The 17,891-nt window shown below is 42.5% G+C and overlaps 1 protein-coding gene across 6 annotated transcripts in view; it reads right to left on the bottom strand.

Annotated features, from left to right (window-relative positions):
• LOC143301522 (uncharacterized) overlaps positions 1 to 17,891 on the bottom strand; it is a 169,358-nt gene that overhangs the window by 22,013 nt on the left and 129,454 nt on the right. For 5 of the 6 annotated variants that reach the window (XM_076615876.1, XM_076615879.1, XM_076615877.1 and 2 more), the window contains 4 exons: positions 17,661 to 17,846; positions 15,348 to 15,470; positions 13,620 to 13,691; positions 12,647 to 12,670 (listed from right to left, as the gene is read on the bottom strand). In XM_076615876.1, the coding sequence (XP_076471991.1) occupies positions 12,647 to 12,670; positions 13,620 to 13,691; positions 15,348 to 15,470; positions 17,661 to 17,846 (405 nt within the window). The remainder of the gene's footprint in view (positions 1 to 12,646; positions 12,671 to 13,619; positions 13,692 to 15,347; positions 15,471 to 17,660; positions 17,847 to 17,891) is intronic. The other variant, XM_076615880.1, reaches the window with a different exon arrangement.

Below are 17,891 nucleotides of genomic sequence, written 5' to 3'. Positions count from 1 at the left end.
ATAGAGACGGAGACCGAGACACAGAGACAGAGAGAGACAGAGTTAGAGACAGACAGGCAGACAGAGAGAAAGAAAGAGAGAGAGAGAGAGAAGGGGGGATTATTATGTCATACAGAAAACAACCAGTCCACATACATACTATTCCTGCTGCGTCGGCAAACATTATTGTTTGACAGGTATGTCTGTTCTCAAGGCTACATCGATAACGCAGGGAAAAGGGGTGGGCGGCATGGGGATGGGGGTGCGGAGGATGAGGGGGTTAGATTCCGTGAACAGGTTTTGTGATTGAGTGTCCAGTGTGCGTGCATGCTTGCTGGAGAGAGAGAGAGAGAGGAGTTAAGGGAAGTCATCTGTTGTCTGGGGAGTGGGAGGTATGGGGGCACGTGTTTTGATGGATGTGTGAGACGGCTGATTTGACTTAATTCATCGCAGATTAAGACCCTTGTCAATATCGTTATGTTAGCGACTGGGAAGGTAATTTTTTTTCATTCATATCCTTTTGTTATGCGATGTGCATGCAGCAAAAATATCATTTTCCCCCTTGACTTATTGGTTTACATAGCGGAAGGCAGTAAAAATGCCAAGTGTCAGGTGCGTCGTGGTGTCAGAGCTGTCTCGAGACTGCCACTTCAACAGTTCGGTCAGCTGTGGTTCCTGAATTAAACAAGGCATCCATTCCTGACGTGCATCAGCCACAACAGAACTGGCCAGTCTGACTCGTTACCACCGTTAAACGATGGAATGCCGATTTGAAGAAAAGTATGGCACAGTAGAGTGACCCAGACCTAATAAATGAATTTTTATGAGGCGTTTAAAAACAGCCACCATTGTTTGGCAACAGCTCTCAATGGTTTGAGATATAAATAGGGCTGATTTCACTACACAATTAATTCTCTGTTCGGTAAATTTGGGCAATGATGATAAACCACAATAATAATAATAATCATCATCATCATCATCATCGTCATCATCATTTCATTTTTTTATCATTATTATCGTTAATATCATTATTATTATTATCATCATCATCATCATCATTATCATTACTATTGTTGTCATTATTGTTATCATCATTATCATCATCATTAACATCATCATCACTGTTGTTACTTACAACCCATCAAACCGCACAGAACTCTATCACGAAGAAGAGAAATCGGTGTTGGTGAAAACATATCACAGTTCACAAATCACTGAAGATGCCTAGCTGTTCGTTACAGGAGATACAAGGTAACATGAGCGAACTGTACATACATACACCTGACACCTTTCCCAGAGCATTCCGGTTCTCTATAAACACTTACAACACGCAAGCAGTTCGTCCGAGGAACAGAAGACAGTATCAAATTAAACATAATAATTACTGTTCGTTTATTTATTTACAGTCTGTTCATCTAAGATGATGATATTAGACTGAAAATAAATTATATTATTATTATTTGGATTATTATCATTTCTATCATAATGATGATGATTGTCACTATTCATTAGAAATTAAAATTTCTGTATATTCGAATGAAAAAGGGGGCGGTTGAGGTGGACGGGGGTGGGGGGGGGGCGAGTGGGAGGGGACTAAGAAAGGAAAAGAGAGAGAGAGAGAGAGAGAGAGAGAGAGAGAGAACAGAATGTGGAAAAGTTCGAGAACAAAATGTAAAATGGAGAGGGCGAGTGGCTGATTGGAGAAAGAAAAAACATAATATTGGAAGGGTGTGTGTGTGAGAGGGGGGACTGGGGAAGCGGGATTAGGACAAAAAATTAATCAATAATCAAATATTGCATGCACTACTTCTGTATATTATCATTTGAAAAGAGGTTCATGTGGGAACCTACAATAAACAACCAACTAGACTATTTAACACATAACTAACTAACTTTAATAAAGTTATAATTACCAGTATCTAGATATTACATATTTCTCTTATTATCCAGATACTCAGCATGTTTTGTTTTCTTGTGTATGTTTCTTTCTGTCTGTCTTTTTTTTTAATCGATTGAGAAATCAAATCAAGGAATGTTGCTTAGAGCCCCGCCGACGAAAAGTGGATCGAGAATATGTGATGGTTAACTACAATGACAAACTGTCATAAACTACATGAATACCAAAATCACAGTGACACCCGGAAATTCTCTTCAGCTTAAATCTTGATGAAAATATTTTCACAAAGGCAACCATAACTCCAGTCAGTAGAATAGCCGGTGAAAAATCGATAAAACAGTCGAAACTCACACATCCTTATATTCATTTTACAACCTGATCTACAGGATCACTTTATAACCTCCACTCCCTCCCCTATAAAATCAAGACAAAATAACAAAACAGAAATAGAAAAAAAAAGTGTTTTATAGTTTGTGAGAAATTGAAAATAAGATAAAACCAGTAAAGCAATTCAACATGGCGAACTAAACAACAGACACGAAAAAACATTTTTCAAGGAACAAATTATGAAATTATGGAATTATTGTATTCATTTTAAATGCTATATGAACCACAATGTGATATATAAATAATATAAAAGTACTTAACATTTTGGATCCATACAAAGATACACGTTTTGTGCAAAATACAGAAGCTTGAAAGAGCTGCTTTCTAATCTCATTTGCTACAAAGAAAAGGTTTTTCAAAACTCGTAATACAATAATAAAAACCTACCAACCTGAAAGCGAAAGGGGACTATTTCATAAAACGTATCTTTAAATATGACGACTTCATTTTGCAAATTTTGATTGTTGATTACTTTGCCACTTTCAGTTGCAGGATATCTGCAATAAAACACTTAATTTACAATAAAGGAATATATTTCAACAACAGTGGTAATCCTAGTACATTAAAATTCATTGGTAGGGAACAAGAAGGAGACATAACATTTTAAGAACCCCTGTTACAAGATGGTTCAAAGCCAAACTGCTGTTAAAAATTATCAGAGAATTTTGATAGTGTCGTTAATTGGGGGTGGAGGGGGGCGGTTGCTATTTCTAAAAATTAGGCACAAGTCAAACTGAAGTGGCTGCGTTTAAGAAAAACAAATACAACCATTGTCTTCAATACGAAAGTTGTGGCTAACACGACAAAATCATTTTTTAATAATACTTTTGGGTAAAAACGGATGAAATGCTTAAATTAATAATAACATTCACAGATACTAATATTGATGTTTCATCATATTTGCTTGCAGTATGTAAATATCTGTCTGTTAAAAAATAACTATTCGCTTCAAAATGGACTTAGACGACGCGATAATAAATAATCAAACATATAATTTAAGAACGGGATGAAATCACAATATATGATCATATGTTCTTTTGCGCATGCTATAGACAAAACGTCGTTTGTGACCTATATACAGCATGCTACAGATGTTAATGTGCTTTGTTGTGGTGTTCAATTACTTATTGTTTGAGGCCTATTTTGGTAATGTTTCAGAATGCATTTTTTTCAATCGCTCGTTTTAAAAATGCTTAAAAACGCCACAGACTCAATTAACACTTGACTTAATGATAACAAAAAATAAATAAAAAAAATTAAGCAAACGACGGATAAATCAATGTATGAGTCACGAGCTTCCAAATGGTCCCTCAGACACACAGTGTACGGTAGCAGTGGAAAGACTAAGTTGCTTTATGTGATCTGTCCTGCCCTCCCCTTCCGTCTGTCCCCTCCCCTCCAGTATTTACGTGAGAAGTTTCACACTCCCTTTCATTTCCGATCCGGAAGACTCCTAAATACGATTACCTTGGCCGCTGGCCCTCTGTCGGCCTGATAAATGAGCAAAGAAAATGGCTAAATCGATTAAAACAGAAATCTAAATGCCGAGACTGTCGCGGGGAAAATTGCATCATATGCCTGCCTGGCGATAATTCTCCGTTAATATTGGTTATCGGGGTGAGAAATGCAGAAGAGGGGTAATCGGCCGTGAGGCCTCCTTCCCTTCCCCCTCCGATCCTTACAGCGGGGCTTGAGGATTCGAACCGCGATGAGCTGGCCCCCAATTTACTACGTACTGGGTATTGGGAAAAACGGCCCCCGTCAGGGGTTGATATTAGCCCCGATTACTTCCCCTCGGTTACCATTACTTCCCCTTGGTCGGGCCAGGACAAAGTGGTTGGCAAACAGAGGAAATGCAGTCACAAACCAGTGTCCAGCTGCCCAGAAGCCCTGCCGGTTATGGGAGATTTCTTTTTTCGCTTGGACGGACATCCTTGGGGCTATCCCTTCCTCCGGGCCATTCCCCAGTCAATCTCTCTTTTTTTTTCTCCCCCCCCCCTCCCCCCACCCTTCTTCCCCCCTTTTTATTTTCACTTTTTTTCCACCTCGGAAAAGTGAAAGGAAACTGCTGCTCATTTGCATTGCTAACGCCTCTTTTTCCCCCAGCATTCTCTGGTTAATGAGAGCATGGTGAAGTGAGGGACAGTCCGTCTGCCACACGTCTGCTGGCCTCCCTCCCTGACCTCACTTCTCACACACAATTCACAGCTCCCCTATCACATGTAAACAACTGTACAGTTATAACTACACAGCAAACGAACCACTGGACTGCTTCCAAAGATTCAATAAAACCATAGGAATGACATTCTGAACCAAGAGGCTTAGACCAACAATAGACGGATGACCAATGTATATTGGTGATTTTCAAACTAGAAAGTTCGCGAAACACTGATGTACGTGTCATTTTTTATCTCCAGGTCTCAGCCCTGAAATGCCCCTTTGCGGTAGGCTGGGCGACAAGCACCGTGATTTGACTAATCTGGTTGGCCTTGAGCACAGATTGCACTGAAAGTCACGGGCAACATTTACTAGACGTTGCATACTTTGTATTTGAGTCAGAATTATCGCCTTGTGTCCAGAGTGGTTTACGGGGTGAAATACATCACTGACATATTTACATTAACAGACATGATAAATCAACCACGGCAGAGGTTGTAAACTTCGCGTCCTGTAACACAACACAGCTGAACTGAATAACTTGACTCGTCGTTCTGATTTATGTTATTTTCCTTTCTGCGCCACTGATTCTGGATACCCTAGAAACGGGATTTCGGGTTGTTGTTTTTTTAGTTGAGCGAAAGCCTGTGTACATCAAGGATGGAGTATGGGGTCCCGATTCCGTGGTGTAAAAGACACACGTGTGTTTTATCTGCAGACTCCCTAGCAGCTTGGCATGGCCTGTGCTGTCCGTCTCAGAAGCTTCCGCCTGAGAGGCATCAGCTACTGAGTCTGACATTGTGACCGCCATGGACGGCAGTTAAGTCGTATTCAACAAATGTGTTTCCTGTGTCCATTCCTCCTTGATATCGAGATTTTTTTCAGATGTCTCCTGGATATACGTACTCTGTTTCCCTTGCTTGATATCTAGTGTCCCCCCCCCCCCCCCACCCCCACCACCACCCCCACACCCCACCCCCCTCCTCTCCCCGATCTGTTTTATTGGGGTGTTTCTTTCTGTCGCCACGTCTTCGTGTTATTCCAAAGATCTTGTATCCAATGTCTGAAGTGCCCCCCACTCCCCGACACCCCTACGCTGGCATTTAGGTCTGTGTCACGTATACATTTCAGAATGCGCGCGCGCGCGCGCGTTTGTGTGTGTGTGTGTGTGTGTGTGTGTGTGTGTGTGTGTGTGTGTGCGGGAGGGGGAAGGGGGAAGGGGGCGCACGCGCGCGCGAGAGTGAACGTACGTGTGGTTTTTTAGTACTGCATTTGGGCCGGTGCCATGACAGTTTTGTGGTACATCCTTGTACTCTCTGAAAAAAATACATGTCTCAATTTCTGATACATTAGTGGTTGAATTTTGTTTTGTTTTTCATTCAGATGTTTGTGTGTGCTCCCCCACCTTCCACGCCACTCGATCCAGATTCCCTGTATACATCTATATCGTGTCGGGGGTCCCAGTGCTTGCAGTCAACAGGGAGCTATCAATGTTAGGTCGCCAAGAGGCCACACAGCAGAGGAGACCATGCACTGCTGAGTCATGTCAGTGAAACTCGGTAATCATGGGTGTGTGTGTGTGTGATACTCAGTACACCCGATACATTACATCTAACGACAAAACACTAGTTCTTGTCGCAATGCTTCGAAGTAGATCAAAGATCCAGTTGCTGTTGCCACTGGGAGCGTAATTTTCTTTCATCATGTTCTGTTTTTTCGATTTTCAAGAAATGATGTCTGCTTTGGTGATGATAGCACAGGCTTTCAGTGCTGGCCAATATTTGTGGTCTTGGTTAGCCCACACGTGCTTTAATTCAAAGGGAGCCATTTCTTTCAGGGTTGCTGTAATGGAGAAGGCGCAGTGAATGAAGGGGGTGGGGGTGAAGGTGCCGCACATCCATCCTTCAAGGGAAGATCAGGGGGCACAGGGAGGGGTAGGAAGTATCTCAGTACCGTCCCTCCTCACTCCCTTACCCTCCCCCCCCACCCCCCCCCCCAACTCCCTCCCTTCTCTCCGACACACCCCCGACGTCTTCCCTTCAAAATTGAAAACCACCTCTTTCTTCAACATGGCTCAGACATCTTGATTGATTTTTGCCTCTTTTCTATCAGCAGCTTTGCTCTCCCTCTTCACACTTGACTTGGCCCTTAATTCCGGGCATAATTAAAGTCTCTGCCGCCTTTTCAGCGCAGTGCTGCATCAAGCGTGAAAACCATTATCAAACGTCAGAAAATCATCCCACTGCTTGATCCGCCTCAGCCCCTGGCTTTTCCAACCCCCCTACCCCCCACCCCCACACCCCTTCCTCCTCCCACCCCTGCAGGCTCTCCACCACCATCTCCGTGACCTGGCTGGAAACCCAGGATCACACTCAAGCAATGATGGCGTTTGACTTCTGCCACTGACGACTCTACATCCACGCAACAACCACACAATAGTTTCGTGGTAATCAAACCACTTAACAAAGCTTTCGTAAGCACTGGCACCCTTACTCCCAGCACGGTAAAACAGCACTTGTTTCTTCTGTTTTCCAAGCTTTTAGGTTTCGTAAATAATCAGAAAGTGAAAAACAGCTAGCTATTTTTTTTCATTCGAACTGGTTCAACCTATTAGCCAGTCTGATTGTGATTAATCTGTTCAGATGCTGGGTTATGTCTGTTGTATTTCATTCCTAAATTAGGGGGGGGGCGGAGGGGCGAAGGAGGATGAGCGAGAGAGCAAGGCTGAAATCGATCAACAAAGCAATCGTTCGTGATGGTGCAACGAAGCCATGTTGACACAATCACCCCTGTTCATGACCCCTTTCAGCTAACGTAATAAATGTCAATCACCGATAAAAACCCGCTTGTTTGTGAGCAAACTACTGACATGCTAATGGTCTGTATATGGAAATAACAATCTGACAGCCTTTTGAAAAAGGCTGGTAGGTTATTTCCCCGCGCGCGCGCGCGTGCGCGTGTGTATGTGTGTAGACAAGTCTGTCTGTCTGTCTGAGTGTGCGTGTCTGTGTGTGTGTGTCTATGTTAGCTTTGCAGCCAGTCAGCCGTTACAACAGTAGGATGCTGGTGATCTGTGAGTTTCTAGGTCACTGTGATGAGAACTCAGCGACAGGACTTACCCACAAAGCAAAGAAACGTAACAATGTTCACCCCGAAAACGGAGTATGGTTGCCTACATGGCGGAGTAGAAACGGTCATACACGAAAAAAAACCCACTCGTGTACAAACGAGTGAACGTGGGAGTTGCAGCCCACGAACGAAGAAGAAGAGTTAAATGTTCTCCTCTGCTTCCAGCGCTACACCGGCTTCCTGCTGAAGCAAGCCTTCAGCGTAAACTTTCCTTCCCTTACCGTAATGCCTTCCCAGAGTCGTCACCAACCTACATTTATGATCTTCTGTCTGTCTGTCTGTTCACCTCGACCATTCATTTCATCCACAGATCCTCTCGCTCTGTGCACGCCAAACACTCTGGCAAAAAGTTTCGGGGGACACACTTTCTCTTTCATCGCCCTTAGACAGTGGAACGCTTTGCCACTAAATATTCACCACATCAAATTATCAACTGCGTTCAGAAAGCAGTAAAAACATACCTGTTTCAGCAACACGATAGACAGACATGAGGACTGAGTGGGTTTGGGTGGAATGTGTGGAATTCTCAGGCTGTTTTGCTTGCGCAAATGTACATCAACACGTGCAAGCCACAGCTCTTCAAAAGACCTGGTCAATACTCAACATCTTGCAAGTTTGATATTATTGAACTGTGATGATTACATACTAGTACCTCAATATTCCTTTTCTTCTTCTCCTTTTTTTGTTGTTGCAAATTCTTCATTTCTTGTTTTTGTTGTTCATGCTGTGTGTATGTGTATGAGTCTGCCAGCAGTGCCAGCAAGTCCCCGACAGCCGCCACCATCCCCTGTCCACACTGCGTCAGAACCTTCCGGGTGCGGATTAGCCTGATCAGTCACCTGCGCACCCACAGAGCCCAACCCACCCACCCCCAGGATGACTAGATGATCCTCGTCGATCCCGACGGACGAACCACACATGTGTATGGGTGCTTTTGTTTATTTTGTTAGTTGACTTTTTTGCTGGGACACCCTGACCAAGCGGCTTGCCTTACATTCCCAGTAACGTCCTGATGAACTCAGAATACATATAAACTATGATTCCTGTGGCTGGACTGGTGGATACCATTTTCTGTTTGGGAAATGCTGCCTAGTCCTTGAAAAAGGTGATGGATCCTACACTGAACCTGCTTTCCCTGCAAACCCACTCTATATAATCATTCATATTCCACGGTAAGTCAAGTGCTTGGTAAGTTATTTCCTTGAAGTTAGTTGGGTTGTTTTGTTTTTTTTTTGGTTTTTTTTGTTTTTTGTTTTTTTTGCTTTCCTCAGAAAAATCAATCGCAAGTATCAGTGTGTTTAAACTGTGATAGAAGCAATGTGGACCTGCCACTTCTGAGAAGCAAAATCGTGGATGACATCAGAATGTCATAGCGTGCATGTTTAAAGGCACAGCGTACAGCAGTGTAGTGCAGACAATAATGAAAAGTAAGAAACCAAAGTTTGTTCCTTGGAGATATGAAACAGCCTTTCCTTGAAGATGGGGGTGAAATAGACGGATGACTATGACTAGCTACACACACACACACACACACACACACACACACACACACACACACACACAGTACATAATGATAACAATGGGGTGTGACGGTGATTTCTACATTAGTTAAAGAAGTGAGCTTTCAAGGAAGACTTGACTGAGGTGACAGAGTTCCTGATCTGCACAGGGAGCTGGGCCATGAAAAGAGAAAGAACGCTGTCAGAGGTATGTTGGAAATACGAAGCAGACAAGTATCGGAAGAAGAATGGAGCTGACGGGATGGGATGTATACATAGATATCTGCAAGATAGCTGAAGGCAGTGCCAGTAATAGAAGAGCAACTGACAGATACAAATTTGTAGTTGATTCTATATTGGTCAGGTAGCCAGTGAAGACACTGTAAGAGAGGTGTGACATGTTCCTGTCTAGGTGACTTGCAGACCAACATGGCGGCTCTGTTCTGGACCAAATTCATTTATCTATATTACCAAACTTACAGTTATAAACTTAACAAGAACATCTCAATTCTGACTTCAGAATGAACAAATTGTGTTATGTGGTAAAAAGAAAACAATGAATCCAAGTAAATTAAAATGTCATAATGATGCAAGTGCAAACTCTGACAACCAATCATATCTCCACACCAAAAACATAAAACAGGATGACATTTTGGCACACCAGAGAAAATAGACTGTGCACAGTCTATAACATAACCAGAGATGCATTTCACTTCATCAATACATGTATTACAGCAATGATGGAAATGAATGATGCAACCAACAACCAGAACAAGATTCCAAAATGGGCCAAACTCAGGTGAAGCTCACTTTGGAGATCTATACATGTCTGACTGTTTCTCAATAAACAGAAATAAAACCCTTTCAGTATCACAGTAATACCTGGCATATTACATGTCACAATAACACAGTGATTTACCAATGTGTCAATATCGTTTGGGTCCTATTTCTGATTTCTAAACGCATGCATGCAGCACAATCAAATACACTCTCTAAAATATACAGCATTATCATGTTTTCAAAAAAGAAGCCCAATGTAAGAGACATCCATTCTGCGTCCTATAATCTAACACAGCAGCTTTGCACTGAAGCCAATGGCAGGGAAACAAAAAGTTTGCACATCACATGCAGAGTACGCATGCACTGGCCACTGGCAACTGGTGTTAGTGGTGTGGAGAAAACATCCCACTTGTTTTTTTAATATTCTTTTTCATTTTGTAAAGACTGATCACAGAAACCTTTATATATATACATTAAAAAATATAAGTATATATATTTTTAATATATATATACAGAGATAGTTACTACTTTCTTCTGTTCTTTTTAAGATAAGATAAATGCATTTGTTATGAGAACATGTTTTGCCTACCATAATGATATACCATAATAATATGATAATAATCATTGTTTATTTATACATACATATATACATGTATAGATACATTAATTTATAATATTTATGACATGTGAGAATGTTTCTAATAACTGAAAGACAAAGGGGAAGAAAAAAAGACACATTCACATACATATAAAAAGAAGAAAAGGAGAGACAGAAAAGGAGAGAGAGAGGGGGAGGGAGGGGAGGGGGGGGTAGAGGAAAAGAACATTCACATACATACATACAGAAGATAAGGAGAGAGAGAGGGGGACAGAGAGAGGGACAGAGAAAGAGAAAAGAAAAAATCCAAGTTGTCTCCTTCAGACTAGAAGACCATCATGGATGAGGAAAAGAAGAGGTGGAAAAAAAGAGAAAAACAGAAAGAAAAAAGAACCATGATTCTGCTGTGGGCAGAAACAACATGGCTCCAGGGCAGTTCTCTGCGGCTGAGAGGTGGACTGTGACATCAGGCCAGGTGGTCACTGCAGTACAGACATGTCATTGGGCCTGACTGTCAAACATGACATGAATCATGTGTGTCAAAGCTCTTACGTCATCTGTTGCCTCATGGCAGAGGAAGAGGCGCCACAATAGAATCGGTTAGGCATTGGACTTTGATCCAGTGTTCAGCAGTGATCATGGTTCTTCGTCCCATTTCGATATGGTACTGTGTCCTTGGGAAAGGTACTTTAATCCAATTTTCCTCACTCCACCCAGGTGTGAATGGGTGGTACCTAGTTGGAGAATGTTAAAGACAAGAGAGGATGGAGTCACCCCCCTTGCTGTGCTCAGCCCTCAACACAGTCGACACGAAATCACTGCTGCAGTGTCTGGATAAAGCTAAGGGACATTTAACCTTTTTAACTAGAGAAGGGAGGATGTGGTGGACCACTCACCATGGAACAAGACTCACAGAGCAGACACATGTCATCACTGAAATCACAGACAGCAAGAAGAAGCTCTCCCCTGTTCACAATCAGCTTCGGGCTTCAGTCTTTCTTCCCACTTCACTCTTCCCCCTCACTCAACTTCTTCTGTCATTAACTTCCCATTCAGCAGCTCTGTGTGTGTGTGTGTGTGTGTGTGTGTGTGTGTGTGTGTGTGTGTGAGTGTGTGTGTGTGTGTGTGTTGCAAAGTATGAAAATCCCTTGCAATTGATAAATGATATAAACTTCTGTGAAGCGACTGTCAGTTTCATGTACACTCTTTAAAGTAGATTCTACTGTGTAATGCTTTACTGGTTTTTGTTGGAATCTGATTGCATATTTTTGCGATGGTGGTGACCCAAATGTGGAATATGGTTACATGTGTTTCTTGACAACTATAACCTTCTCTGCAAGGGAAAAGGGAGAAAAAAATTCCCATCCAGATCTTACAAGTCTGGCCTTAAGACCCACCTCTTTCCAACATATCTCTCCCCTGCCCTCTTTGTGGTCCACACTTTTTCCAGCTTTCTGTTCAGCTGTATTTATACATGTTGTCTTTCCTCCCCCTTAATAAGAGTTTTACATGCATTTGAATGACTGATATAAAAAATGTTTTTACTTGTCTGCACAAGATCAAACCCTGTATAAATATTGTTATTATTTTATTATTTTCTTTTTATTATTATTCATTATTAGTATGATGTTGATGATGATTATCAGTATTTTTCATCATTATGAACATGACATTTATTATTATTTATTATCATCATCATCATTATTCCAGAATGACTGCACTGAGGAAGCAGAATCTGTCAGATGTCCACTCACACCTGACAAACTGTCATAGCTCCTTCAGTCAACCACTAACAGAAATGAATGGACAGAAGGGTTATATCCATGCATGTAAATGGTTGTACATACAGCGATGACCATTCACAGACAATCCACAATGTTCACACTATGTTCAACTCAGCGTAAGTATCATACTGACAACGATACCAAAACTGAAAATAAAGAAGCAACCTGAGCATGCATGTCAATGGAACACTGAAAAGTTCCTTCATTTCAGATAACTAAAACAAAAAATGGCAGCAAATAAACTATAAGTTTTTAAAACATAATGCTGGCAGTAGCGAAAACTTGCAAACCAATGAACAATGGTAACTAAACATTGGTGCATCCACAAGGTGGGTGAGGGAGCAGTGTGGTCACACATCACAAGGAGGCCGCTTGGACAACATAAAGCCACCACAACAGTGGACACTCAACACAACACGGAGGCACCTTAACTAACCTGTAACTTTCGCCTTAGCCTTTGCTGCAGACACACACCAGCACAGCGTCAGTTTCATCAACACACTTGTGATTCTCTTTCTTTCCACCCAGTGCTACAAATACACTATGTTCTATTTGTATTCACGAGAAAGAAAAACTCTTCAAAACATTCAACTCATAGTGTTTTGCTTATCTATGCTGTGAGCTATGACTTTCCTTGGGGTCAGAAGCTGAAGAGGTTGTAGCATTTCAGAACCTTAAAACAGGAATTAAAATCTACGTAAGCCTGTATGAGCATCACCCTCCACAAAACTAGAAAGGTTGTATCATCTAAAAATCACAAAATGGACATTGAAATGTAGGCCTGTGTGAGGAACATCAAGTCTGAGACAACATGACAGGACGGCACTCTGTCAGCATTAATCTTCTGTTCACAGCCTTTCTCTGCACCAACCAGGCCTCAGAGAGCCAACACCTGCAGCCATCCTCAGTGAATTTCACCAACTCTCTGAAAGCTGCAGCTGTGAGGTTGCTGACATCCACAGCACAATCAGCTCCAGACATGTGCCATTCTAGTCTTAAATATCCCACGATGATCATTATACGTGTGGCTCTGCATGGGGAACTTGTAATGAACAGTGTGGGAGTAACACCACTGAAACAGTACAGATGATGAGGCAGCACCCCCCCACTCCCTCCATAAAACAAAATCTACCCATCTATATACACATATATGTACATATATATATAAACATGTACACATATATATACACACTTGTATATATACTTCTGACAGGATTTCAACCAACAAACTCCAAGATGCCAGCCATTTCACTGTGGTAGCTGGTAAAACAATTATGAATTCTTAAAAAAAATAAAAAAACATTATCCGCATTAGACACATATCTTATGTTCATAAACAGAGAGGACAGAAACACACTTAAAAGAAAACAATCTTAACATATAAAAACAAACACATCAGGGAAACCCACCTTTAATTTAGCTATGCCCTCTTGTGTGGAAGTGGCTCCTTTTAACTCCTTGACCACCGTGGAACCCAGATACTGAAACAGGCAATGGAACTCTGCATCAACCCAGGGACACAACATCACTGTGTCTGCTAGAAAAAAGAACAGAAAGAAAGAAATAATAAAGAAAACAAAGAAGAAGAAGAGAAGTAAAATCTATGTAGCGCTGAATCTTGTACAGAGACAAGTCAGAGCACTGTAACAACAGTCATCCACATGCATGCGTAACTCACGATTCTGGGGGATGAAAGCCAAAACATATACATCCATGATTTAGAGAAAGCTAGAGAAACTGTCAACTGGAAAGAGGGATGGGGGAGGGGTTGGTCAAAGGGAATGGGAGGGTGTGAGGAGGGGGGGGGGTAGCTAATTTGGAAATGAGGGGCTGACCTCAAAGAGTTGAGTACAAGGATTTGACAAAGCGAAGAAGAGCTCATTCCAAGAGTAAGGTCCAGAAACAGAGAAAGAGCAGTAGCTGACTTAAGAAGAAAGAGAAAAAGAAAAAGATAGAAAAAAAAAGATTGGAAATGAGCAGCTACTTATCTATAATTCATCTCAGTAGTCATTTAGTATTTCCTTTGAAAAATGAAATGTGGATCGACTGGTGTAAGGGAAACAACTCTCTCAAGACTACACATTAGTGTTGTGAAATTTTGTTTTTATCTCCCCTGTGTAGACAGACACTGAGCAAGAATCTCACATTATCGCATCAGCTATACTTCTGTCAAATTTCACTGCAGTAAAAAAAGGAATTTACCAACTAATTCAAAGCCCTCATATATTCACACAAATATGTATCTGCATGCACACATAACTGCGATAACCACTGAACAGTTTTGAAAGCACATTCCCACGATTGTATTTCCATACGCACACTTACAAACAAATTTTAGTGTGCGCATGCATACACACACATATGCACACAGAGATACATGCACATGACTACTTTCCTGAACAAAAATACACAGTTAAAATTCACTCCAATGTACCAGGGCTTCTGATAAAAAAAAAAAAAAAAGAAAGAAAATGTTGTACACTCAGTCTGACACCAGGACTGTCAGTTTCCAAGAAGAGTTATTTCCCTTCACCACTCCTTGGACCTAGAGACCTAGATGACAAAACCAGACCGTATGTCTGCCTTTGCAAGAATGCAGCAACACAGATTTGATCAGAATATGCAGCATTAGAGTGACCTTCTGGAACCCTCTATAACTGATATGGGAGGAAGGTGGCAGAATGGTTAAGACGCTCAGCTGCCAATACAGAGAGTCTGTGAGGGTGTGGACTTGAATCCTGCTCTCACCCTTTCTCCCAAGTCTGACTGGAAAATCAAACTGAGCATCTAGTCTTTTGGATGAGATGATAAACCAAAGTCCTCTGTGCAGCATGCACTGAAAAAGAACCCACGGGAACAAGAGTGCTGTCCTCTGGCAATATTATATAAATATATAATAAGCATGCACTCAAGGCCTGATAAGCACTTTGGGTCATGCTGCTGCCAGGAATCTGCTTAGCAGATGTGGTGTGGAGTATATGGATTTGTCTGAACGCAGTGACGCCTCCTTGAGAAACTGAAACTGACACTAAAGCCAGGTAACAGAGTCCCTGACACCCCCAACACTATGTCTGATCAGAAGCCCTGAACACCTGCAGCACCAACGTTCATTCAGAGAGGCAGGACAAGCAGCTCACATGAGCAGTGTAATTGCAGCATCCCTTGATGAGGACCTCCGGGCGATGTCTCCACTGTTTGATGGACCCCGTTGTGTGCATCAGGTGGGGAGGGCGGATGTGGATCTGATTGTCTCGCGTCACCTGCACACATTGCATTGATTTATTGATATTTCTGTAAAATGTAAATTCAGAGGACTATACACTTTACAAAGACACTAAGATGACACTGTGGAATGATGGCCTAGAGGTAACACGTCCGCCTAGGAAGCGAGAGAATCTGAGCATGCTGGTTCGAATCACAGCTCAGCCGCCGATATTTTCCCCCCCTCCACTGGACCTTGAGTGGTGGTCTGGATGCCAGTCATTTGGATGAGACAATAAACTGAGGTCCTGTGTGCAGCATTTTCTGTAGAAAATCCACTCTGATAAGAAAAACAAATAAAACTGCACACAGGAAAAAATACCAAAAAATGTGTGGCGCTGTAGTGTAGCGATGCGCTCTCCCTGGGGAGAGCAGCCCGAATTTCACACATATTTCTTCTATACTTGTGGAACACAAAGGGAAAAAAAACTCTTCCCACTTTATTCAAAGCAAATCATACTCACTCTGCATCCAAGAGAAAGTGGTTAAAAAAATATATTAAAAAGTTCAAAAGGCAGCACTTGGCCTGCAGTGAGCAGACAGCACAGAGAGGGCAGCAAACAGACATCACACAGAGCACAGTGCAGTGAACTGTCACCACAGATGTGGACCAGGGAGGCAGGGATCCATCAACTGACAAAGGATCAATCAAGCTGAACTCCCTCAAGTTAAAGCCACTTTCCTGTGTCAAATCTTTGGTTCTGGCTGCTTGCATGCCTTGATGTGTACATGTTTAAGGGCTTAAGGTGATTCGCTACATCTTAGAAGGGTTGGGGGGAGGAAGGATATGCATATCCTGTGGTCATGACAAAATGAATCACACTGATAAATAGAAAACAAAAAAGCAATAAAAATTATCATAACTATTATAATGGTTGACTCGCTCCGGACAATAAAACGCTACAGCATTCCTGACGTAAGGTAGCTTTCCGGACGATGGAACACTATAGAGGTTTCGACAATTAAAAATTTTTCCACATTTTCCTCATGGGGTAGCATAACAATCGCAGCTGCACCAGGCACTGCGAATGTGTCAAAGGTCGAATGGAAAGTTTCTTCATGAGATTCCGTAACAACATACTCCACAGCGAGGCAGGGAGTTCAGGACCCCACATGACATGCTAATCTGCATACATATTGAAAATAGCGTCGCAGGCGATACAAGTGGAAATTTTTGGAGCAAACTAGATCATGACTGCGGCTTTTACCGCTGCTGAAGTGACTGAAATGCTTCAAACTGAAGCTTTCGACATCGACAAGGATGATGAAGACATTGAATAAAGTATATGCAGTGAAGAAAGCTACCAGCAAAAAGGTACTGATAGTGACTCAGCTTCTGAGAGCAGTGAAGAGGGAGAGGGGTGGGCGTTCACATGACGCGAGGAGAGGGGTCAGTGGGTCAAGTACAGCGATTTTCATTCAGTAACTTTATGTTTAGTATTTTTTGTGATTTTTTCCCTAACCCTAACAAACGGGTCATCTGTCGGGAAAAGCAAGGGAGAAAACTATTCATCCAGAGTGAGTTACAAGCCCCACAGCCTTTTACGGCCACTAGGGCAGTGAATTCATATCCAAAGAGTCTAGGGCTCGACACAGGAAAGTGGGGCCCCATCCTCTCCTTCTGCCACTTTAATCTTCCCCAACAGGCGCAATAGCCGAATGGTTAAAGTGTTGGACTTTCAATCTGAGGGTCAAAGGTTCGAATCACGGTGACAGCGCCTGATGGGTAAAGGGTGGAGATTATTACAATCTCCCAGGTCAACATAGGTGCAGACCTGCTAGTGCATGAACCCCCTTCATGTGTATACGCAAGCAGAAGATCAAATACGCACGTTAAAGATCCTGTAATCCATGTCAGCGTTCGGTGGGTTATGGAAACAAGAACATACACAGCATGCACACTCCCGAAAGCGGAGTATGGTTGCCTACATGGTGGGTTAAAAAACAGTCATACACGTAAAAGCCCACTCGCGTATATACGAATGAATGTGGGAGTTTCAGCCCACAAACGCAGAAGAAGAAGAAGAAGAATCTTCCCCAAAAGGAAGTTATGGACATGTTCACACCTGGGTGGTGTGAGAAAAATCAGTGAAGTGCCCATCCCCAACACCATACTGAAATGGGGCCTCCAACCCTGATAAACAAAACATTTTTTTTTAATGAAAGCCTGTTCAGCCAGTTGTCCCCACCTGAGGAGAGGCAGGCCCGTTCTCCTCGGCCTTGTCGGGTGCTGTGCGGGGGGCGTGCTGAGGGGAGCTGGGTTCCCCGCTGTCAGACACCTGGGCCTTCACACCTGTGTAGTCCCGGTACAGGTTGATGTGATCAAAGGGGGACCGTGGCTCGTCCTCCTCACTCTCCCTCCTCCAGGACCGTGCCTGATGGCAGGGGGAGATAAACAGGTACAGGTGGCCTCCTCCTGT

The sequence above is a fragment of the Babylonia areolata genome, chromosome 27 (genome assembly GCF_041734735.1).
Source record: "Babylonia areolata isolate BAREFJ2019XMU chromosome 27, ASM4173473v1, whole genome shotgun sequence".
Lineage (NCBI taxonomy): Eukaryota > Metazoa > Mollusca > Gastropoda > Neogastropoda > Buccinidae > Babylonia > Babylonia areolata.
This window is presented reverse-complemented; position numbering and strand designations above follow the sequence as displayed.